This window comes from Lissotriton vulgaris, chromosome 2_1 (assembly GCF_964263255.1).
Source record: "Lissotriton vulgaris chromosome 2_1, aLisVul1.2, whole genome shotgun sequence".
In the NCBI taxonomy this organism is placed as follows: domain Eukaryota; kingdom Metazoa; phylum Chordata; class Amphibia; order Caudata; family Salamandridae; genus Lissotriton; species Lissotriton vulgaris.
The window spans coordinates 1746669402-1746695221 of record NC_141687.1 but is presented as its reverse complement, the minus strand read 5'-3'; the positions used below and the strand labels follow the sequence as shown (position 1 = coordinate 1746695221).

At 43.2% G+C, this 25820-nt stretch overlaps 1 protein-coding gene across 6 annotated transcripts in view; it reads left to right on the top strand.

Annotated features, from left to right (window-relative positions):
* The window catches only part of CRACR2B (calcium release activated channel regulator 2B), a 370935-nt gene that overhangs the window by 196716 nt on the left and 148399 nt on the right, over positions 1-25820 (top strand). For all 6 annotated transcript variants that reach the window (XM_086957751.1, XM_086957752.1, XM_086957755.1 and 3 more), the window contains 2 exons: positions 14650-14906; positions 22108-22219. In XM_086957751.1, the coding sequence (XP_086813877.1) occupies positions 14650-14906; positions 22108-22219 (369 nt within the window). The remainder of the gene's footprint in view (positions 1-14649; positions 14907-22107; positions 22220-25820) is intronic.

The following is a 25820-nucleotide window of genomic DNA, read 5'->3' as shown; positions in this document are numbered from 1 at the left end:
ACACTGTACTAAGAAGAATGAACACTTTTAAGTAAAAAGTATTAATTGCTACAGGAACAGTCTTGTTTTCAGTACATCTTAAACAACTACACCGAATATTATAAAAACAACAAGAAGGCTTGTTATGAATAACTAGATTAAAATGGAAAATTCTAGCATTGTTTGAAATGTCATTTAAAATATCTAGAAACTAACACCCTATTATCTACTTCTATGCGCTATGCTGTGAGAGCATAGAAGGCAGAGTAGCTTACAGTCCAGAGTTTCTTATAGAGAGAAGGTGCACTGCATACCTTGTTGATAGAAAAAGCTTTTTTTTATCAGCTGCGATGCGAAGACAGTGTAAATTGTAATTGTAAATTGTAAAAATACTTGTTGAGCGCGGTTGCTGCCCGTAGGCGTCCAAGCGCTGAGTTGAGTGTTGAGAGTGTTCTGCGCAAAGGGCAAACACACACTGCGGTAACAGTCAGTGAGTCTTCCCCCGGGACTCAACGTTATCAACTTGAGGTTTCATACAGGATGTAGCCTCCACGATGTGCAAAGTGTGCCGGCAGTAGGTGAGACCTCAGGCGATAATCTGGACAAAGGACCTCTCCTGGCAAGTGGTCAAGTGGTCATCCTTATATACTAATCTTTGTCTCTGACATAGATTATGTGCATCAAGATATGTGTCCTAGGTGTTTCCTCATGAACATTTAAGGTGAAGGACGCCAATTCTTGCTACACTATTTTGATTATGTGACGGTATGTGTTCTTAATTTACCTTGACATGGTAGAAAATAGGCATTTGACCCGGATAAATGTCTCCTTGTTACTTGTTTCTGCTTCATTGATGGAGGGGCTTGACGCTTTCACAGTTTTTAGAAAGATAAGACCAGGCGATATCTGCGTCTAATAGCAGACTTGACAATGGTTCTGCCTAAAAAAGAGAAGATAGTGACTTCTGTTGTTTGAGAGAGGGAAGATGGCAGCCCCCTTAGTCGAGATAGAAGGGAGGCTGACATAAGATGGAGTCAGACCTTAGGGACTTTACTGTGCTGTGTGGTTAGTTATGGAGAGACCTCTTGGGGATGGAGGGCAGGTCTGGGAATGAATGACTCATGGAAGGCCTGCTCGTGGTTGTCAGAATGTCTGTAGCACAGCGCAGGGTTTGGCTGCCATCAGTTAATATGGAACCTTTCAAAAGAATGTGCTTGCAAATTAAGTAAATGTTTGCCAAACGTGCCTTCAGAACAACACTCGGAGTCTGCCTCAGCCTGCCACTTGTACATGCCTTGCCAAGGCCTCTTGGTGGCCTGCTGGGACTAACGTCATAAAACAGAGTGGGAGTTCCCAGGTGGCAGGCTGCAGGGTGTTTACACAAGCCGCATAATGTTTTCTAGCTGAAACATACCAAAGTAAACATAAAGCTCGGCTGGCTTCTTTGCCTTTCGTGTACTGTCTCTGGGATAAGGTTTTGCTCTAAGTGCATCCACCCTTTATTTAAGAGGCCTTTGATTATCAAGGCAAATGGAAAGAACTCTTTGGGGTTCATGTCCCCATTATTTTCAAAATTGGGAACACTATATCTATGGGACATTAGGTAAAATCCAAAGATACTGTACACTCCAAAGAAACTGCAGTGCCTTAGATTTCTTCATCTGCAAGGGGTTGTTATTGTAAGATGGGCTTTCGGTCCCCACAGGATTGTGTTGTGCATAATGAAATATTCCTTTCTCCACTGTCTCTAGAGGGATCTTCAATAAGTCATCCATCCCGCTTTCACTCCTGCAAGGTAGCATCTGCTGCTTTTTGGAGGTTTTTATTTTAGTTGCCTACAAGGTAGAGAAACATAGGTCACGGCACCTGCAGTCTTTTACTAGACACCCACTGACCTCATGCAGGACAGAATGCATTATTGGGGAATGTGGATGCTCTCCACCTGATTTTATGATGTTCTTCATTCACTTTCCTGATTTTGAATCTTTTTTCACATTAGGAATTGCAGTAGATGGGTGGTAAAGCTCAACTTTATAATGCTAAGAGAAGGGGTGGGGTCTTTATGAAACTAGGAGCAGTTGGATCCGTGACACCAATATATGCAAAAACACCTCCCTATTTTTTTTACCAGGTGCCTCAGTGAACAATCACATTAATCAGAATGTTCAAAAGAGGCCTATATCATGAATTTCATACTCAAATTCATTTATATAGAAAGGTTCTCAATAGTGTTTCTCTTTTTGAAGAATATGTCACAATCATATCAAACAACGTGAAGTAATGAAAAAACCATCAGCAGTGAATAGATTATGAGTCTTCAATGAAAACAGGAAGGGCATCAATGTACACAATTCAAGTATTTCCCTTATAAGTGTAAATATCTCACAATTTGAGAAGATATTGTGAAATTCCCATCCAACTATATTGGAGTGGATTTGGAACACATTCCAGTGATGTTGTTTTGATGTTCCAATGTTCTCTAATATGTCCTGTGGGATAGGAAAAAATAAATTATCTGTAAGAGCAAAAGCAAGTTCTGCTTAGTTGATAAGTGTGCACTACTTGATTGATCATAGCAAGCCTGGACCCCTGGTGTATAGTGTCGACGCGTTTCAACACATATTTGTTATGCCTCCAAAGTAAGACATTGGTTGCCCAGATAGTAGTGTTTGGACTCTTGATCCTTCCATTCCCATTGCCCACCATCCATCTGCAACCGCTGAAACTCTTCTTTAACTGCTGAACTAGTGAGAAGGAAAGAGGCATGCCCCCTATAAGTTTTACACACACAGGAGTCTTTGCTTGGCTTCATTCTTAGATGTCTTTGGCTCTACTTAGGTTGCAGTTGGTACTATTCGCACCCGCTGGTAAAGTAGAACGTTTGCAGTATGGGGATGTGAGGTACTACAGCGGTCATTAATTGAACCTATCAGCATTCCCTACACTCACCTGAGAACACAGCACCAACTGGATTTTACCAGGCAGCAGAATTTTCCTGATGACGCCCATGTAACAAAGAGGTATATTTCACAAAGCTGCAAGAACAATCGGCGTCCCTGAAAAAGTTAAATAAATGTGTCTAGTATAAATAGGTTCTCAGTTTGAGCAGGTCGTAATGCACTCTTAATTCACCGCTGCTTATCAGAGGCACAGGAAGTTTAACTCGGCCCAAAAGAGCACATTATCAGCACTTCATGTCCTTTCGAAAATAGGATTTATATATTAATCCGGATTCCAAACAACAGGACAAACATTGTAGCCATGGTATTTTTCCACTCCTGCCAATCCGCTATCAATGCACAATATTATAATCCATTGCCAAATGAGGTAAACCGAGAAACTGTAATTGGAGCAGAGCAAGCTTCACGGCATTGGCTTTATTCAAATTAGGGGTGGGCATAACTGCCATAATTCTCACTTGCGCAAATTACTTGTAATTATGCATGATTACTTAAGAAGCGTAATCCAGCATTTATTGCTATATTCTTAGTGCAACATGTACCCTTGCATCCAAAATGGGACAGAGGATTCATTTTGAGCTAAGAAAATAGTGCTAAATGCTACAGGACATGAACAGCAGTAGCCAGCAGCTGCTTGCTCTCTCTTTGTTTTTTTTCCTGTCCTCCTGCAGTAGGATTTTTGCCCCAAATTACTCTTAATTACTCAAACTGGCGTAATGGCGTAATTTCTGTAATTTCACATCACAAGAGTAATGCATAATTATTGAAATTACTCCAACATAGTTAAAAATTCACCCAGGCCGGGTTCAAATATGCTTTGCTTATTCTCTGATAAGTTACAGAACTGATTGTGCAAAACTAGCCTGTATTAACAATGGCATTACAACAAAGTGAACGGTGTCCTTGAACCTAATAAACTAGTTGGTAAATTGTATTCCTCGCTTTGTTATGCAGTATAATTTTGGAAAGAAAGGCACCACAAAACAAAATATACGGGTGCAGGCCTCGAAAAATCATAACAAATTTACTAGACCTGCAAGCCTAGGGACTTAAATAATCGACTCAACTTATTTGTAATGCTCTTGACCCATAAACTGGTTTCAAATGATGTGATCGTAGGCAAAATATTTTAACTAATTGAGCCACCATTCTATTTATCACAAATGAGAGCACCTCCAAATGTGCATGCTTTTTGTACAGCATGTCTACTGTACAAAAAACTCTTTTGTTTGACTTAATAGACGTAACTTTTTTTCGTATATGATACAAATCTAGCTACATATAGGATACACATGACCCCTGACTTTCCTCTTAGTTCATTAACAGCATTGCATTAGGGCATGGGCAGGAATGTTTCTTAACTCATGTTTAAAAGCTATCACTTTTAATAAATACAAAACTAAAGCATGAAGTGGTAGCACACTCATTTGTAATCAGCAGATTTTACATTGAAATGGCCACAAACGTTCCCACTTGCATTAGGCTTTCCTGATAAAACTATATAGTGTACAGTGTTTGGAAATATAGGTTTTACAAATGTGTCACACTTCTTAATTACAAAAAAATTGGCTTTTGTAATTCCTGATATATTTTGAAATATTTGTAATATTAATTTACAGGCTATTTATTTAAATTGTACGTGTTAGAGAAAAATAACTGACATCTTCAGACAGCTCACTTGATGAAAACAAAGAAAGAGAAAAATAAACCTAATTTTCCAAGCAGCAATTAGTTAAAAGACAAACTGACATTTGACCTCTTTCCTTGAACAGACAGCAAATGTGTCAAGATAAAAACAAGATTTAATGGCCTCTTTATTGCTCATTCACTTTCTGAATGAACAGAACGCCTGTTTCTTTCCAGCTTAAGTTTACTTATGATATGGAACTAGTAGGTGCTAAAAATTGCTTGACCTGATAAATCTTTACTTACAATTGGGCAATTAGATTTTTTGAGGCCTGGGGTACACCCTCAGATACAACAGTACATACACATCCAGCCCCAAACAGATATATCTTAACACTGTTGGGCCGATTACCTTGGTGGTCATACAAGCGTCCGACCATCATCGTTGCGGGAACGGGACCAACTGACAGGTAGTTGGTGGTCCTGCCTGCCAGATTAGGATCCGACCGCCGTGGAGGCATGACATCGGAAACATGCCTCTTTATATTGAGGCTTGTGCTGCTGTCCGGAAAAGAGCATACAAGCCCCAGTGCAAAAAGCCATGATTTCAAATATCCCTGCACTCTGTGTTACACAGTGCAGGGATGTTTAGGGGCAGAGCCCATACAGAGGGCCAAGGAGGACAGGGGCCCTGCAGAGCCCCCCAATAAGGATTTCCTCCAGCCTTTTCACGTCGTAAGAACCAACGTGAAATGGCCGTCGGGAAGCTAGATCGTAATCCCACAGCAGTACCTAAGAAGGCAATGCCTCCCTTATGGTGAATGCGATCGGACCACCCGCTCGATGGCCTCCTGAGCCTGTCGGTAGCTGTCTGTCGGTCCCTGAGCCAATGCAGGCCTACTGACGGCATCCTAATGCGGCAGTCTGACTGACATCGTAATGGGCCCCTGTGTATCCACTGGCTCACAAAAGCCAGGTACACCAGGACATACCACATACCATCCGATGACAGAACACGTTAAGACAGAGCACTGGACATACAAGCAACACAGACCAAGCATACAGTTCGCTGGCTATTTTGGCACCCACCAGCTTGATACCTTCTGCTGCCTACCTCACGTATACATCTGCCTGGCAGTGAGCACAAATACAGACTAAGAATATATATGCATAAACAATATGGTACAGTCTTCTAGTCTCAGCACTTTGCATCTAATTAAAGCTGTGTTATGGGATAACAAGCAAGTGAGGCATGCATACTTGTATTTAAACACATTTATTCACTGGATATGAGACTTATTGTGCAGCACAGGCTTCTCACTCCGTATCATAAGCCCATTCCCAGTTACGCCTGCCTCAGTGAAGTCTTAAATGCTTTTTTAAAGACTGACCCAGAGTTGGCTTAAGATGTCTCACCACCCTCAAGTTAAAAAAAAAATCATAAGAAAAACGCACATATGCATCCATGGAGTGACTTTCAGGCAGCCGTCTTCATCCATTGGTCAATTGAAATCTGGATATTGCTTCCATCCACAACAGCATACAGCGAAGTTCTATGGGTCAGCCATTTCTCTTACTTACACCTCGAGGGATGGCATTTTTCATGATCACAAATGCATACACCTGAAAAGGAGTGTCTTCCACAGCCAGGGCTAATGTGCCTTACTTTTTATCATTTTTTTAAAAATACTAAATATTTTCATCCTCTCCAGTGGTTTATTTTTACCTATTTTTATTTGCAACACATGCCTGTGACCTTTACATGGCGTCATTTGTAGTATTTTTGTATTATAAACTTTTGATTTCTATTACATATGCTTGTAAAAAAAACATTGTACGCTTTCCGAAGGCCAGCTCGATTGACTTTTCTAATGCTATTTACGTAAGAGACTTGTTGTGGCTAGCCTCCATGTATGGAGCCTTCCCTCACCAGTGTTGATGCAAAGGGTGTGTACATTGCTAGTGCCAGTGAATTTACTTTGTTGTTTGTTTGATGTGCAAACCTAAGCTTTCTCATCTAAATAAAAGTAATGACCAATGTCTGTAAGATCATGCAGTGAATACACTTGCTGATTTATTAATACAATCTCTACATGGCTCCAGTACAACTGGCACTCAGAAATTAATATGGTAATAAAGATTTCATGGTGCTCTGCTTGCATTTATCATTTCTAGGGCTGCCACTTTTTAGGTATGGCGTTAGCCAAGACCTTTGGTTGTTACTAAATTTAAATTTATAACATACCTACTTATTCGGGCTTTAAGACAGCCCTCTTCAGCTATTGGTTTGTTAGTGTGTCAATCACATTTTTCTTCGCCCACTACAGCGTTCAGCATGGTACAGTGGGTCAGCTCAATTCAGCAATTGGCTAACTTCACTGTGAGTCATGACTTTCTGCACTTTCACAAGTAGCACATCCACATACAAAGGAGTCCCTTAAGTGCGCGGGGCTACTATATTAAAGTGTATATTAAAGTGTGCTTTTTGAGACAAAACAGTATTTTTGCCACAAACAGTCGATGCACGCTTTGCCCTCAGAGAATACAGGTGCCTTGCACAGTTGCACTTAAAGACCTCAGAATGTAAGACTGTTCAGCACTTTCTAAGTGGGTCTCTTACCAACAGTCAGGCTTTAAAAAGAGTACCTGCACTTTAATTTGAGCGGGAAAGTATCAATACTTCCCAGCAGAAGTTCAAGACTTTCGATGCACTTCTCAGAAGCAAATAGGTACCAAGAGTTAAATATGAGTAGGTGAGCATTGTGGCATGTTTATACCACTTTTAATCCCATACCGGGCACAGAGTAGCCAATGCTTTGACATCATGATTGCTGCAACCTGTGGAAAGAAACCTGAGCCACAAGGAATGAAGCTGCCATCCTGCGCGCCGCTGCTCGCTCTCGAGAGCAAAACGCTGTGGGAGTGAACAATACAAGAGGTGGGACATGCACCGCCTTTAGCCATTTGAGTGCTTTCATTATTGAAAGACACATGCAAAAGCCAATCCAATGTGTGGGAGGAGTCAGACCCACACGGAGTAGACACAAGAAGCCTTGCAGAGCAGCGCCTGTGCGCTGCTCGGCTCGACCTAAAAAGTGATACAGAGAACTGTGGGTGAGGCACACAAAGATAAATAATGCAGTAGAATTTATAAATGAAAGGCCAAATGACAGTTTAAAATCAAAGGGGCAACGGATACACAAATGGCATTGCCTCCCACTGCCTTGGACAGAGCTCTGAGTTCACTGCAAGCTCAAATAGTTAATACAGGGGGTTCTGATGGACCAGGAAGCTCCTCTCCCTACATAATGTGCCGCTAAGTACCACCGAAATTCTGCTTCGTAAGTCAAGGTGATATTTAAAAGAAGTAGAGGTTAGTAACTAGGGTAGGGGCAGAGAATAGAAATTATGACATTCCCCAGGCATCACCAAAGAATGCTACTAGTAAATGCCCCGCTCTAAATGTGTATCCCCATTCTTCAGTCTCCCTCCCTCTGCCCGAGGAAAAGGTTGAAACTAAAGTAAAAATCTGACGAAATAACACAGCTTTGTGATTACATATACTTTTTGCCGTATTTCAACGTGAATGTTCACATTCTCCATAATTATACCTCAATGAAAGCTTATATTTGCATTACTGAGTAACATCACAATTTGGACTAAAACTCAAATTAAAAGTGATATATAGTGAGAAGTGCACAGCACATACAGGGCAATTGTAATCACTTAAATAGTCATAATGATATGCCCTATTGAGCACCTTTTAGTATCCACTGAAATGGTTTACAAAAAAAAGTTTGAAAAACTTCATTGTAGAAACACACACTAGGGCTGAATGAAAATTGTGTCAAGGTGGTTGCCTGTGCTCATAAGACGGTGTGGGCTAAAAGTTTGATTCCTTTTAAGTTAGTTATAGGCAATCCTATAGGCTTTGCCGATATGTTGAAGCTGAATGGGGTAGAAGGCATGGGCGGGTAATTGTGAAATTCCTATGTAGTGTCTCCTCTGTGATGTATTTTCTTGCCTTACTTTGGTGCAGTGGCTCTTGCAAGAGACACCGTTATGTCTTTATCCACATATGGATGAGGTGTGCTAAGAGTACTCTTGACGTTATGCATCTTTTTAGCCATTCTAGCAGCCAGACCATGCATGACCGACTAGCATTGAATGCATGGGCAGGCATGTTACATTGAATGTTCTGCACACTGCTCACTCCAATGGAGAATCAACAGGAAACTGTGGCTACCCTGCTGTGCACCAACGAGCACAGAGATCCCAGAATTTGTCGCCAGGTCTGCCATGCAAGCCCCATGAAGAAGCCAGCATGCACCAAGAGGTGACGACAAAAACAATGCTTGCTTTTGCAAAGATTGTGATAAAAAAATTGTTGTCATCGCACCAGATTAATCCTGGGGAGTTGAGACTTTTATCCTACGGATCCCTCGGAAGAGGAGAAATCATTAGTCATGCTGCGGACATTATGTTAGGATGAACCGTATGCTAGTACCAGGATACAAAACAATGCTTTTCAATTGAATATAAGGTGCAGGTTAACAACGACAGCCACACCCGAAACAGGCTCCACCAACAATCACTCTGGAACCTTTAAGAGAATTACCCAAGGTAACACTTGTAACACAAAGGTACGAGAAAAGAACGACAGGCTGCTAACGTATTAAGTGCACCTACATAGAAGGCCATGAGCACACAAAACACGCCTATTGTGGGTCAACAAGGAGAAGACGTGCAGTAACACTTCCAGCCCACATAACAACTAACTGCTATGCACATAACAACTAACAACATGAACCTCAGTTTGCTGACCAGTAGATCTCCATCCACTATTTTGGGAGGAATGTTATGCTTTTCTAGATACATTATATCAACTACTTTGAAAAAGTATATGTTCACCTTGGCATTTGGGACCTCAATGTTAGTCTTTTATTTATGCGTCTACATGCGACTCAGTCATGATACCAAAAATGAAGGAACAGCAAACAAAAGTGTCAAAAACATGTCCATTTATTCTTCACATAATTACTCAGCATTTAATAATAGATTAATTTCACAACATTCGATTACCAATTCAATGTTAACATACTACACTAGTCAACCACGTCATATTTAGTGAGATGTATCACCAACAATAGAAATAACCCATGTCTTGTGAAAAACATTTTCTGGATAGCTCAACAAAAATCTACCAGTGGATCCCTTTGATCACTCTGCGGAAGGGCTACTGCACATGTATCAAGGTGCAAGCTCATCATACAAAGGTAACAAATCATCTAAATGTTGAGGCCAAAGAACTTAGCTGACACATTTGTGACTATAGTTGAAAACTGTTTATCAAAGCATTTGCTAACTAAAAATTTAAGCAACCCTAAAAGGATCTACCAAGCTTACTCCATTTTACATTTCATAATTTGTGTATAATTGATACCATTTTGCCGTGATTTATGTGCAATTTTTTTTAAGCTACACAATTACAAACCTTGAGCAGTCTGGGCTGAAAAGTAAACTCACAACTCACATGACGTTTGAATGAATCAGAAATAATGGCATCTGACTATGTATCGGAGTTTTCAGGAACACGCCCTTGTGCTTCTAGGTAGACGGGAGGTCATATTCCATCTAATGCGTACAGCTAAACACCATCATCCAATTAAAAGATAACTGCACAATGATTAGGCAACAATGGAATATGTTAACTGCTGCAAGTATTCAGTTTTAACATGATAATTCACTACAAGCAGGGTAACATGTAAAACAAATATGTTGCGGGGCAGTAGCACAAACATGTATGTACACCCATGCCTATAACGTTAGCCATATGGCAATGAAGCATAGCAACCAGTATACAGATACATTGAAGGACTGCAATATGGTGCTACCAAATACAAATTATGAGTGCTTCTGGTGTACAGAGTTATTCTTGTGTACTACAGGTCCAGCGAAATTATTTATGAAAGTTTTACACCTACATCTTACCTCTTTCCTGGAGGAGGTTCCTAAAAATCCGGTTGCTTGTCTTCCTTGTTTTCAACTCTTTTCCCACTTCAAAAACTGAAAGCAGAAGAAGCCAATCGGAAAGCTATGTTTATAATGACTGGCAGGCTAGGGAACAGTACTTGGATGGGTTAAGTGACATAACCGCCAGACTGAGTCCGTAATTGGTCAGAAAGGAAAGGGCCACCCTGGAACGGACTGTCCAGTCGTCTCGGAAGATCCCGCCCTCGGAAGTGATGAACCAGCTGCGCTTTCTACCCGGAAGTGACTGTTTATTCTCAGCGTATTATTACAACATAGGCATCTGGAGTATTTTGTTACGTTGTAATGTGCTGGAGCTTTCTCGGATCCTTTCCTGGTGATCAGAATTCTGTCGCTCCGAGCACCACGTTCTACCAAATAGATAAGTGATGCAGTAAGAGACTTTGCGTAACGTAACTGGTGCTTATGTAAAGCGCTCCAATACGTTCGGATCAAGTTCGCGCTATGTAAAACTACAGCAAAAGAGAAAAATAAACAATGCGCAATGTTTATACCAGCTTCATCGATGTGCACGCGGGGACTGGATGCTTTACTGGTGGTTAAAAAAAAGACCCCAGAGTGTCACGCCGTCAGTAAAGTATCCAATCCTTGCGTTCACATCTACTGTCTCTTCTGTCCCTCCGCGTGCACGCTTTGGAATCCGTATCGATTCCAAAAGGCCCTCATCATGGCGAGAGCAGCGCATGTGCGCTGCTAACGCCAGACGAGACCTAAAAAGTATGTGGAAAAATATAACAAATTTCGAATTATGCAGCTCTGATTGGGGATAACATGGAGTATTAACATGTTATTCCTCATTCCAATGTATGGAACTTGGAATGGAGACGTAATACTGCACCCAGTAAATAAGGTACCATGCTGGAAAAGGTATTTACCGACTGCGGTATTACCTCCTGAAATAATGGGCAGTCAAAAAAGGCCTCGAAATTAGATAAAAAGCAGAATGGAAGGGTCACAGGAGACCAACTTGTAGTAAGTTTTAAATATTTTTCTTTAGTAGTAACTAAGTTAAACAGTTTGTGTAAATTCTTACTCTTTCAACATATGTGATTAGCTAACTTGAGGGACCTACTTAATATATCTAAGATAACAACAGAACAACTGAATGTATTCATCCCAGACTCCAACACCTACTAAGAGGACACGACATGTAAGGACCTCTGTGCAGTTCAAAGTCACAACATCAAAGGATATTGTCACCAATTTATTCAACCACATTCTGCAAGGTCGTCTCTTCATTTCTATTAGACATGGCATATTTTGGCGTCTTACCCCTGTCTTTTTGCTTTTGAGCCTCACAAGCAGCCTTTCAAAGGTGTGTCAGACCTGCCACTGCAGAGTCTGCACGCAGTTTCTACTGCCATGTCGACCTAGCAAGTGCCCACACTTGCCAGGCCCTAACCTTCCCTTTTCTGAGGGGTGCCTTACGTAGGCCCAAGGTTCCTCCTGGGCAGGGTGCAGTGTATGTGAAAGGTAGGACATGTCCTGGTGTTTGTGATGTCCTGATAGTGAAATTCTGCCAATTTTATTTTTCACTAATGCAAGGCTATCGGTGCCGTAGTCTAACATGGCTGTTTCTTTGTAACATCTTACAAGCATAACTCTCCATTGAGATAAGAAAGAGAAATGGAGTTTATGCTCTCTGAATTCAGAATTTAACAACACATCTTTTTAACCGCATCGCTGCTGCGGTCATTTTTGCGCTGTGCGGCTTTTTTTCGCAAAACTGCGTTACATGACGAGCTCAGCTCGTCATCAGCACACGCCACCCATGGCTGAGGACGAGCTCAGCTCGTCATCAGCATCGAAGGGGTTAAGGAGATGGCCTTTAAATTGTGTGTTTGAAAATGGCACTTTTAGAAAGTAGGCATTTCTTTTACTTAATCATTCTGCGTGTCTCTGCTGGTTTGTGTATTGACTGTCTGGTTTTGGCGCGGCAGGGTCTGGGGCTGGGGATATGCATTCACTGTAGGCAGTCAAAAGGGGAGGTTGATGTGTGTCCTACCTTTCCTGCGTGACTCGTAGTAGGGATGAATAGGCCTGGTCTGCATTTAGAGTGGTGGAAGGAGTTTTCACTAGCACCTTAATAGGTAGTGTCTACTCTGCACAATGCTGTCAACACCTCTTGTAAGGAAGCAGGGCCAGAGAGGCCAGAACTGGTTTGGACTGGGCTTAGAGACCTTTGCAAACAAAGAAGATAAAGAGAAAATGTGATATAAATATTGCGGCCCTGGCCTCAGGATTTTAGAACTCTTTTGGATCAAGGAACCTGTCAAGAAGAAGAGCTGGAGAAGCTGTGAGGATGAACTACCACTTTGTGGTGTGCTTTGCTGTGTTGGCCTGCATTAGCTGCTTCTGTCTTGGGCAGAGAAAGGACTGGACTGAACTTACTGCACTTTCTTTGTTTGAGTTTCTCCAAGGGCTTGAGGTAGAGCTTGTCTCCTGTTCGAGAAGTCTCAGGAACAGCAAAGGCTTCAAATTCATCTGCTACCAGCAGTGGAAGATGTGTGTTTTGTGCTGCAACAGAAGAAAAAGCAACCCGACTCCATCAAGAACGGCGCTGCTGGCTCCGTGTCCTGAAGGCACCACAGATGCTGTCACCGAGCCGCTGCTTGCACTGCGATCTGTGGGCACCGCACTTTGCACCACCTCGCTTCACACCAACACCCTCATATCCCTGACGACGCTGCTCAAAGCAGACATTGACGCAGCTGCTTGTACCGTGGTTTGAGGGAAGCACACGTAAGTTACACAATGCACTGCCCCGTCCCACACCGCAGCCCTGGATTATCGAAGCCGGTGCCATCAACTCAGGTTTGTCAGTCGACAACGGCGCTTCAGCAACAATGCCGCTGCTTGCACCGTCACCTGCGAGCACCACACCACTCTGCACTGCAGTCGTGGTCTCACTGATGCCGCTGGATGCCATCACCAAGCCGCTGTCTGTACCATGACCTGAGGGCACTGCACGCCGCACCGCAGCACCGATGCTCGCCGACACCAGCACTGCTGACTTCAACCGCACAGAGTTTGACCTGCAACGTGTGTGACTTCAAGGCCCCGATGACTCCTGCACCGACCTCTGGAACCGACGCCTGCTGACGCCTGCTCTATGAAGATCACCGCGAATTCCCTGACACCCTACATTTCTAAAGGTACTGTTTTGCGGGTCTTCCCGACACTGTAACTGGGCCGCTGCGCCACTGTCAGCCAGAACTGTTTAGATTTGTTGTTCACAATGCTGTGATAGCCCCCTGGTGGAGCTATTGACTTCAAGGAACAGTATTTTAAGTCTAGTTTTGCTTATTGATATTTGTCTGGTGGATTTTTTTCATTTTTGGTCTTGTTTTAAAATGATAAAATACAGTATATTTTTCTAAACTGGTGTGATGTCCTTTTGTAGTGTTTTCTCTGTGTTACTACTGGTTATGTGCAAATGCTTTACACTCTGCCTCTGAGATAAGCCTGACTGCTCATGCCAAGCTACCAAGGGGTTGAACAGGGGTTATTTTAGAAGTGCATCCCCCCAGGAAGAATTGTCCCTACTTGGACAGGGTAATAGCCTGCCAACTAGAGACCCCCATTTCTAAAAATACCCTACTTCTCAAATCTTTAGCTTAGGTATACTCTCCTCTCCACTTTCCTCTAGTTTACTTTGCACCACAACCTGACTCTACTTTTCATTCAGGACTGTCGTCCACTGTGGTCGCCAACATATTGTTTGCTCAAGACTTTACCCCTAGAAAAAGAAACCCTTGTGTCCTCTGCTGCATGGGAAAGTGGGAGTGTTTCTAGTTCACATGTCATACTTAGATGACGGTTAACCTCAACATTTGAGAACCTCCCTCACATTCTACTGCCATCTGTGGGCTCCTGTCGGATTTCCCTACTTGACCCTAACCTTCTCACCACTCTGCTGAGACGTGCTAAGTCGGCACTAAATAACTACTTATACACACGTACACACATATACTGTACTTCTTGTGTTTGTTTAAATGGTGCTCTCTACTCAAATGTTATTTTTGTTTTTCAGAGCGTGTGCCCTTTGCGGCCATAGGGCTCGTAGAGCCCGCCTTGTTAGAAATGGAGGCACACAGAAAAGAGCGGACAAGGAGTACGCGGCGGGGGAGACAGGGATCTGCTGGAGTGCAAGGAAGCCCTGCTGTGGTCGGCATGGGCCTGGGACTGGCCAACGGAGATACCCAAGAGGAGATGTTGGAGAAGGCCCGGGAGCTGTTCCAGCTCTGTGACAAAGAAGAGAAAGGTCTGATTACCAAACGAGACTTGCAGGTATGATCTGTAGACATATCAGGTGCCCAGAATGTATAATCATATATGGTGCACAGAAAAACCATAACTTCTGGGCCTAAGTATATTAGAATGCGACTCTGCTTCCCAAAGCATCAAGCTTTAAAATGACCTTAACTTGAAGATATATATACTCATCAAAAGTGGGAGGATACACACCAAATTACACATGTATACAGCTTAGAAATGCTCAAAGGCTTTATGTTGCTGCGTGCAACCCTGGAGCGTGCTCCGTCCATGCGCGTAAAGTTCATTCAAAATAAGTGGAGCCTTGTCAGGTCCCAACCCAGGATGCACAGCATGAAATGAGTTCAAGAACAACTCGAGTTCCAACAATTTTTTCATTATTAATTCCTTTTATTTCATCTCGTTATTGGTAATCCAAGAGGAATGGTGAATCTCCATGTGTAGAGAAAAGCCTGGCTAGGCATCCGTTGAACTTGTTGATGAAATATTTGGAATGAAGATGTTGGATCAAAATGGATTACCAATAACAATCAATCAATCAATCAATCAAAGCATTTATATAGCGCACTACTCACCCCGAGGGTCTCAAGGCGCTGGGGGAGGGGGGTCCGCTACTGCTCGAACAGCCAGTTCTTGAGTTGCTTCCTGAAGGCGAGGTGGTCCTGGGTCAGGCGGAGGAGGGTCGGGAGGGAGTTCCATGTCTTGGCGGCGAGGTAGGAGAAGGACCGTCCCCCTGTGGTGGCTCTTCGGATGCGGGGGACGGCGGCGAGGGCGTGGCCGGTCGATCGAAGCTGGCGTTTGGAAGCGTAGAAGTTGAGGCGGCTGTTGAGGTATCCTGGGCCTTGGTTGTGTAGGGCTTTGTGTGCGTGGGTGAGGAGTCGGAAGGTGATTCTCTTGTTGACCGGGAGCCAGTGCAGGTCTCTCAGGTGTCCGGAGATGTGGCATCGACGGGGGATGTCCAGGATGAGTCGTGCTGAGGCGTTCTGGATCCGCTGGAGTCTCTTCTGGAGTTTGGCGGTGGTTCCGGCGTAGAGGGAGATGCCGTAGTCCGGCTGGTGACGAGGGCCTGGGTGACCGTCTTCCTGGTCTCGGTGGGGATCCACCGGAAGATCTTACGTAGCATGCGCAGGATGTTGAAGCACGACGAGGAGACGGCGTTGACTTGTCTGGTCATGGAGAGGGAGGAGTCCAGGATGAAGCCCAGGTTGCGTGCGTGGTCTGTTGGTTTGGGTTCGCTGCCTAGGGCGGGGGGCCACCAGGAGTCGTCCCAGGCGGAGGGTGAGGATCCCAGGATGAGGACTTCCGTCTTGTCCGAGTTCAGTTTCAGGCGGCTGTTCTTCATCCATTCGGCTACCTCTTTCATCCCTTCGTGAAGGTTGGCTCTGGCGGTGGCGGGGTCGTTGGTGAAGGAGAGAATCAGCTGGGTGTCGTCGGCGTAGGAGATGATGTTGAGGTTGTGCTGGCGTGCGATGTCTGCGAGGGGGCTCATGTAGACGTTGAAGAGGGTTGGACTGAGCGAGGAGCCTTGAGGAACGCCGCAGATGACTTCGGTGGCTTCAGATCTGAACGGGGGGAGGCGGACTCTCTGTGTCCTTCCGGCGAGGAAGGAGATGATCCACTCCAGTGCCTTCTCCTGGATTCCGACGTTGCTGAGTCGCTGCACTAGTGTACGGTGGCAGACAGTGTCGAAGGCCGCGGAGATGTAATAAAAGGAATTAATAATGAAAAGCTTGCTGGACCTTGAGTTGTTCGTGAACTCATTTCATGCTGCGCATTCTGGATCGGTACTGACAAAGCTCCACTTATTTTGAATTAACTTGAAGATGCCAAGTTCCAAGATGGACTCACTCTGTCCTTCTTCACCCATGGATAAAATGAGTCCCTTTTCTTGTGGCTATTAAATAACTGCCCTTGCCTACAAACCCATTTACGCCACCTTTGCACTCTTTTCTGTCTACATCTCTGGTACATTCTTCATCTAGACTTCATTTAAACACCAAATGTGCACCAACTACCTCCTACTGTCAGCTTTGTTCAGGAGATAGGGTGACTGCACTCCTCAGAGGTTCCGCTACCTTCTAAACACGATTGAGTCATTGGAGGACTTTCGATAGCCAATCCCTGTACAAGAAATAAGCTTATCAGATCAGCCTGTGCCCATTTGGACCACCACAAATAGAGGAGGCAGGCTGTGAAACTCTCCCTTGTACATCTGCTCTCTTGAATATTGGACCCACGTTGTTGGGCCATCGATCAGCAGTGGGACTCTGGTCAGCCATTCAGCATTTGTCAAAGTTTTGGGACTGCATTGCATAGTGTAGCATGCTTTACGAATACGACACGCCTTCATTCACACAAGTACTCTTGTTCTCTTGGGAGGCGCTCTAGACAGCTAGCCCTGCCTTCACAGATAAGTTTCACTCAATGATTCCCCTAAGATTGCGAGCATTTTTGAGTGCCTACCTCTTACCAGAAGCTAGAGAAACAAATCCCCAACTCACATATGGTTTCTTTTATGCATAGTCGCGTCACTGCATAATCTAACCAGCTATCTGGACTCCCATTCTCTCAACCTTTGGATCTACTTTAGACACTCGTTTCTTCCCATCCAAACACCCAGAAGGCCTGTTCTCATCTTTCAATTCCACATCCCCTTTCAGCCCACCACACCCCAGCCTATGTTGTGACACTCTGTGTGTGCACTTCCCATGTCATATCCCACCCAATAATGCCGGTAAGGAATAGCCCTTTGTACAGCCTCCCAAGGATGGATCGCCCACACTGTATCTTTAGCAGGGCCAGTGGTCTTTATTCTACTCATGTTGTGTTGAGAAACGAAGAACTGACGTTGCGGAACGTAACCCAAAATGTCATGTTGGGCATCGTTTGCAAGGATTTCCTTATTGATGGAGCCATGTGCACGTTGTATATGCTCCTGACACCTGTCACTTGCACAGATGTTTGCCTTCTTCTTTTGACCTAAAAGAACCACCCACTGTGGAAAATGTCGACCGCTCCAGGTGGTTCTTTGTGATGGCGAAGCACTGTCACATCACAATAGCCTGTTTCTCACGTTACACAATTGTGACATTTGTGAAGGGATACTCTGAAGTGCTGTTGTGTGGGCAGTATGATGGTACTACATAACATCGATCGACCAAATAGATACATGTAATTCAACGGTGATCTCCCAGTTGTAGGAACCAGACTCCGTACATCTATAAGTACCAGCAGCGAAACCACAGTTGATCCCAAGAGGAATTAAGTTATTTTTTGTTAATTTGTTTTTAATCTTTCTCCAGTCAGAAGAATAAAAAGATTCTCTAATGGGATGTGGCAGTTTGGTGGTTATCTATTTAATTAAAACTCCCTCAAGTTTACCTCACAATTTGAATCGACTTTCTGAGCTTGGCATATGTTAAAGTCAAATTCCAACCCAGAATAAAATCTGCCTGAGTACGGAATAAATGCTAAATCCTCCTCTTTCACTGATGAGTCAACCCAAAATGTAGTATAGCAACAGGGAAACCCAGCCTCCGAAAGAAATGTATTCAAGAATTAAACATACATGGAGTTGAGCGGCAGCATACAAAACAACAACATAAGTGCCTGATGCTCTGAATACATTCTAAATGGGTCCTTTCTATGAATTAGCAATATAAATCTTTCAAGCACAGATTAAGGCACACAAATGCTCAAAGTTCAGGAATCAGATAACTTTGCAGAACGCTATAGGTATAAGGCAAAAGAGTGTGAGTAATATTAGAAATAGCATTGCAGAAGCTCAGTCAAGAGTCTTCAATAGGTCAAGATATAAGTGTTGGTCTAAATCACATTTAAGTAAATTAATGGAATATGGCAAAAGTCTCTTAAAATACATTCAAAGGGCAATAGAGGGTTGAATACATGGTTTTGGTCAGAGTCCAATGAAAGTTCTGCATAGGAAATGCAGAAAGGGGTTCAGTAATGGTAGTCCAGCATGCGTTCTGCAAGGAAGTTCAAAGTTGTCTGCCCTCTCGTCCAGGGACAACTATAGGATATAATCGATATGGTCCATTGTCAACTTCCCTTTGTCGCATTATCAATAGAAGTCCATTGTAATTGTTTTGAAATATGTATGGATTCACATTGTACATGCTCTGCATCTGTATAGGAAAACCCACACTGGACTTGGGAACATCGTCTTGGTTACACACTCAGGCTTCATTCAGTAAAATAGTCCATTGCCCAGTCACAGGTTTCTCATGTGCTTGTCATTGGATTCCTTTCTCAGACATGTGACCATTGCCATTACAAGAAATGCATCTACTCCAAACTAGCATATCATGAAAAGACCTGAAATGAAAGCAAGTCAGCAAAAAATAGAAGCACAGTAGTTTTGCACGGGACAAAGAGTCATTAAATGAAGAAGGCACATTTAATATGTATGTGCACATTTAAACCTATATATATAATGTCTCTTTAGTATTTTTAGTCCAAAATGTATCGACCACACAATAAGCAATGAAACTTAATCACAACAGCAAGTAGTCCTAGGATCTAAATGGAAAGTACACATGTGTAACAACATGAATGTATACACTTCTTTGAACTACTGTCTTTTAACCTATTCTAATATCCTACACACATACGGTTCATTTAAAGCTACGAACGAAATTTCTAGCAGTTACACAGGCAGTATTAAAAACATTTATGAATCATGGGAAATACTTCAGCAACAATTAAGAGGATGGTTTAAAAGACACCACTACATTGAACATTTTTCCATCTTTCACTCCAGCAAGCATTATGACTACAAATCCCTTTTAATTTTAACATAACATATTACATTTTATTATCATGTGTCAATAACTTTATCAATTTACATTAAATAAATGTTTACTAAATAATTTCATCAAGAGCATCTCCTGTTACTGTAAATAGTTGTAAGTTAATCATCAAATGTTTCTTTCGACATCAGTAAAACATTGAATGTGAACTCTATAACTTCTATAGCAAAACTCTGCCACAGCAGCATTAGATGCAACATGAGCAAGAATCAGTATGGCATGTGAGGCTCATGTGCCCAGGTGCACATTCATTTTGGGTGTCAGGCATTAGTAGTATTTAGGTACTGTGGCATACAAAGAGTAGCCAGCTTTATACTGCCCATAGTCAAGGTGGGGTATGGAGGTTTAGAGTCCCGTAGGGTGAAAGTGTCCAAGGTTTGTTACAATGGGAAAGGAAAATAAAATATGGGAAACTTTTTTTTAAATGGTGCCAAAACAATACACATAAATTAGTATTTACATTTTAAAAAGAACCATAGTAAAAGAGTCTATTTCTCATGATCAGGCAATTCCTTTTAAGGGTTGTCATTTCGACAGAGTAAGTGATAATTAAACACTTGTGGTGGTCGTCTTTTATGAGTTTGTGATCTTGGATTTTTTTTATTTTGGCATTCATAGAAGCACAATATGTGTTGTCCAGTCATTCCACAGTTTTCTACATATAGCATGCACTGCAACAGCACATTAATTTCAGACTTCCACTGGATTTTTGTTCCACTTGTATGCGTTTTTTACAGAAATCGGACACATTCCTATGTGACTCTTAGAGTATATCCATTTGTATCCCTTCCCTATGTATATAGAGATAACTCTAATCACTAGTATATGCAGTAGACCTTTGTACTATCTACCATTCCTATGTGACTCTTAGAGTATATCCATTTGTATCTCCTTGTGTGACTTTACATCTTGTACATTTGCAATTTTTTTCTGTTTGTATCCTTTATGTAACGCATGTAATCCTAAATCCTTATGTTTTTCAACTGGTCCTTATGTAAAGCGCTCTGACACCTTCGGGTAAAGTTTGCGCTATATAAAATCGCATAAATAAAAACATACAGGACAAATCTATTTCTCATGATTAGGTAATTCACATTAAGATGAAGTACATTAACCTTTAGACAAACCATGTCACCAGTTTCTGATATTGCCTCCGAAAGCGTCACAGCACAGAGCCATTTCCATTACATTTGTCCCTTCCCTCTGTGACCATTGTGGTGACATCTCACAGACATGATTTCTCGTGACTTGCCTCTCTGATAGTGTGTTTTTCCCTTGTGGTCTCCTGTAGGGCGGTGGTGGAGGCATTGGGGAGCCATAGGAGCAAAGCATGTATATTGGCGCTCACAAGCAATGATTGTATGTATTTACGTATTTATGTATTGTGATATACACAGTCCGGGACTAGCTTGCAAGCAGCGGAGAACTGTACAAGTTATAAGCTTTATGATTTAAGAATGTGAGCAGTGGGGGCAGGGTGACCCAAATTCTCTTCTGTCTAGGGCTCACAGGCTGCGAGGATATGATAGCTCAACGAGGGGGCGTAACTATGGTACTATACATTAGTGTATCATTCTTTGTTAGTCCAATAAAAGATCCTCAGAAATGTACTTGTATGCAGGGGATCTAATAGCGGTGTTCCAGCTGCAGATGTACCATGTTGGTATACTCTGCAGAACGCACTAGGCAGGTGTATGAGAATAAATGAAGTCTAGCCTTCAGTGTCCAGATGTTGGAGCAGATCAGTCCTAGCTTCTTATTCTCGAGGTGGGACATTGGCTGATGCTGTTTTCTTGGAAAACCTTAGAACACTGGGTCATCCTGAATTCTATTTCCACAGCACAGACCACATGTTCTGTTGAATTGCTAGGCCTTGTCGATGGAATTATTCTTCAGACCCTTTGCCTAAGTTGTCCTTCACCCGTGGCATCTCTTAACCCCTTGTGTTTTCCTGTGTTTCCGTAAATGGAGAACCACAAACAACTGTCCTAACAATACTGTGCTTCTTTATAAACCTGTCACTGACATCTGAGGCATCTTAGCCAAGGTTGTTTTTAAATACACATCACAGACAGGAAGATGCAGTGCATGTGCTGGCATGGACATCTGTTGAATGTCAACTGCATTAAAAGATATATTGTTCTTTATATCATCTTTTGATGGGTGACCTAGCAGTGAGCCATACCTGAAGGAACTATTTGTATTTAATCTGATCAATTTTTGGTTTATGGACGCATCCTCTGTTGGCTAAAATTCATAGCCAAGTATGTAAGCTCAAAGTTTATTAGTCACATATTAAATTAATTGGTTCCGACATGGTTGCATTCATGGCACTGCTGCTGACGCTCATCACTGAAAGTGTAGTCAATATTACTTCTTGTCCACAGCGGCTCCAGAGTGAACTGCCCCTTACTCCTGAGCAGCTGGAGGCCGTATTCGAGAGCTTGGACCAGAGTAACAATGGCTACTTGACACCTGTCGAGTTCAGCATGGGCTTAGGTAAGTACACCCTGTGATGTTAGGTAAGTGCACCCTGTGATGACTAATGGGAAACAAGCTAAGGGGACAGAAGATGCCCATTGAGCTCAATAGGCATTTAGTCAAGAGTGTGTCCAATGTAGGATTTCTTTAAAGGGATGTAAAGTTTTTTCTTTGAATTTAGCAGAGTTTTAGGCAAGGGTGGTTGCACTGTTGGGAATCTGCTTCCAATTGAATGTTTCTGTGTTGCGGCGTATGTTAGCTTTATGTTCGTGTCACCGTTTCTGTGCCTACTTTTCACTTCCCTTTTAATGTTGCATGATAATGAAGGCATTTTCCAAGTAGCAGCTTGACTTGACATTGAGCACTTTAGTTTAGGTGACCACAGACCATTTTCTTGGCATTTATCATGGGAACAAGGGAGTCCACTCCCATTACACCCTTTCTAGAATTCCTGTACTCGTTGCACCTACAGGCACATATTAAATTGTAAGGGGCCTGCAGTGAATGAATAAATACATGTTTTTATTGCATACATGATTAAATTCATTGTAATATTGGTCCTGCACTGAATGCAAGAGTCTGTTTAACAGAAAGGTACCAACTCTGTATGAATGGTATTCTCTGTTGCTTTTCTGTCTGAGCAGGTGCCCTTTCATAACGCTTAGATCGGATACCCATGGTAAAGTCAGTACCCCTCCAGTTGTGGAGGTTGCTCATCAGAGCTCTGACCATGTTCCTGAACAGAACACTTTCTGTACCAACTTAGGGGCCCTTAGCATATTGGGCGGATCGCCACCGCCCACATGGCGGTGGCGATCTGCCCGACATTTGTGCTGGCCCGCTTGCCAATTCCCCCCTGCCATATTACTATGGCGGGGGGACCCCGGCGGATGGAAAGACCGTCTGCCGGTTTTCCGCCTGTAGGCAATTCGCCCGATTGCATACCGGGCGGTAAAGCTGTTAATATGATGGCAGTGTCTGGTAGACACCACCATCCATATTAGTATGCATGCAGGGACATGCCTTTCCTTGGCGGCAACGAATGCACGGAAAGGCATGCGGTCTTCAACTTTGGGGCCCGTAGTGGGCCCCAAGGGATTCTGGAGGGTGGGGGTGCACATGGGGGGGTACCTATGGTACCCACCTCCATTTCAATGTACAACGTGGCAGGCACCGCCTAGTGCCTGTCACGTTGTGCATTGAAAGGCACAACTTGCTTTTGTGGCATTGCTGCGGACGGTGCTTTCAGCACCGTCTGCCGCAATGTTACAAATGCGGGATGAGCCCGCCAGTGTGGCGGGCGCATCCTAATTGTATGTGCAGGACCGCCGCAAGTATTGCGGGTGGCCCCATTTCCCAGGGGCATGGGGGGGCAGACAAAGTCCGCACGCCATACTAATGATTCCCTTAGTCTCCAGGCACAAACATGTCTCCTGCTTAACCTCTCCCTCGATTGTCCTTTGCTGTCCCCTTACCTCTTTACTGTCCTCGCTCACATCCCCATGTGGCCTTCACCCCAATGCAGTCAGTTACTGCGAGTCCCCTCCACACCATCTATCTCAGTGGGGCAAGCTCCTCAGCTAGATCCTGAACTCTTCCACAACAAGGGGTGGCTTCAGGCAGAAGAGCACAGCTCCATTCCCCTTGAGATCTACCCTCCTCCTTTTTTAAGGTCTGGGTTGTGTATTCCTTCCGGTCATGCGCAGGCGTTTGCATGCTCTTGACTATCTTCTATTGCTCTTTTCAGCTTGTATGTTAGGGCATGTGGCTTATATTTCCCAGTAACATACCTGATCTCCAGTATCTTATCATACAGTAATGAAGAGGACAGATTTTCAACTAAATATTTACCATTTTGTACAATTAAAATCTATGCCCATCCAGACTTTAGTGTGGCACTACATTGAGATCCTTTGCATAGTGCATGTTGTACCAATCCTATTTTCTGTATCGTTGATTTTGCCTAAAATGGCTGAGTTGGTCATTTGGTCAAGAAGTGTGGTATTAGGCTTATCTGTGGTTACTACTAACTCCTTCCAGAAAACGATCCTTCAAGTACAGCATTTTGATCATTCTTCTAAAAAAGAATCAATATTTGCCCTTTTAGACTCACTTGTACTGTGAAGAAAGCAGGTAAGCCTAGCAATAAACTGTGAGCCACAGACCATCACCTGTCAGGACTCCTTTAATCCAGGTCTTCTGTGCCCAGGAGTTGACACACCATTGAGGGCCTTGCAAGGCTGTGACTGCGGGACCCTGTGAAACCAAATGAGTCAATTATAAGTTTCAACTTCCTGCTTTAGAATTACGGTAATGGGGCATCTACAGACAACAACTAGTGCCCTGTCTGCCCACCTCTGTGTTTCCTCCCTCATTGTGACTGTAACGCGTGGTGCTGTGCCCAGTAGTAGAGTTGCTGCTGGCTCGATTATTGTAAATTCCAGTGTGCGGCGGCACAGCAGCCGGAAGTGATGTTAACCCAGCTGCCAAAATTAGGATTACAGGTCGAACTACATTTCCAACAATGCCACTTCTCTGCAATTCCATTATGTAGACCATGGTGGTCTTGCAGAGAAAGCCCTTTCGATTTTGTTGAGACTACTCCTAGAATGCCAGCAAATATACCTCTAGAATGCAGTACAATCTCGGTATCTATAATTGTGATGACAACTCCCCCATGGCGGACATAGAAGGTGTAAATGTCATAATGGGCAGTTTGCCATGTGCTGCTGAGACTCTCGATGCGTCAAACTTCTGGAGTGGCATAGTTGGCTCCACCGCCCTACCAGCAGGTTAGTGATACATCCACAACAAGCTAGGCTGAAGTTTTGTGGAGTTTTGAAGGCACGGCCAATGTGATCCTTACACTGCTAAGCAAGGCTTCCTGAGGGAAAAGGAAACCTTAACAATAAAAAAAATTGGGAATACTTGAACTAAGCTATATTCATTTTAGGAGCAATCCTGCAAGAGACTTGTTTCTTGGTACAAACCAATGTGGAAAATGAATGAGTGCAAATTAAAAGGAGTTCCGGTGAAAAAAACACTCAAAAGACCCCATATAAACACAAAAGAGTCACATAACATTGACAGCCACCCTCTAGAAGCAAGTATTTGTGTTGCATCTGATAATAGTGGAAGTGACCCTGGAATGTATGTTGTGGGCTTGGTTATATGCAGCTTTAAGGGTCAGACTTTCAGGATGACTGATAACGTGCTTTCTTGCTGATGTCTTTCTGAAGGTTTTGTGAGACTATGGCCCACATGCATCATTGTTACATTTTGCACTTCCTAATTTGCGAAAAATAAGGAATCGCAAATTAAGAAGTGCAAAATGCTATGCATCATTGTTTTCGGTATTCATTTGGGATTCGGTAAAAATCGCAATTTTTACCGAATCCCAAATGAATACCGAATTCTTAAGTGCATTTTCGCAATTCCTATTGATTCCTATGGGCCAAAAGGCCCATAGGAGTCAATGGGAAGGCATCAGCAAATTGCGAGTGGCACTTTGAAAATTTCATGGGTGCAGGGGGGGTCCAAAGGACCCCCGATGCACCCCTGAAATGTATTTTTCGCATCATGTTTCACACACACATGTCCTAAGGACATGTGTGTGTGA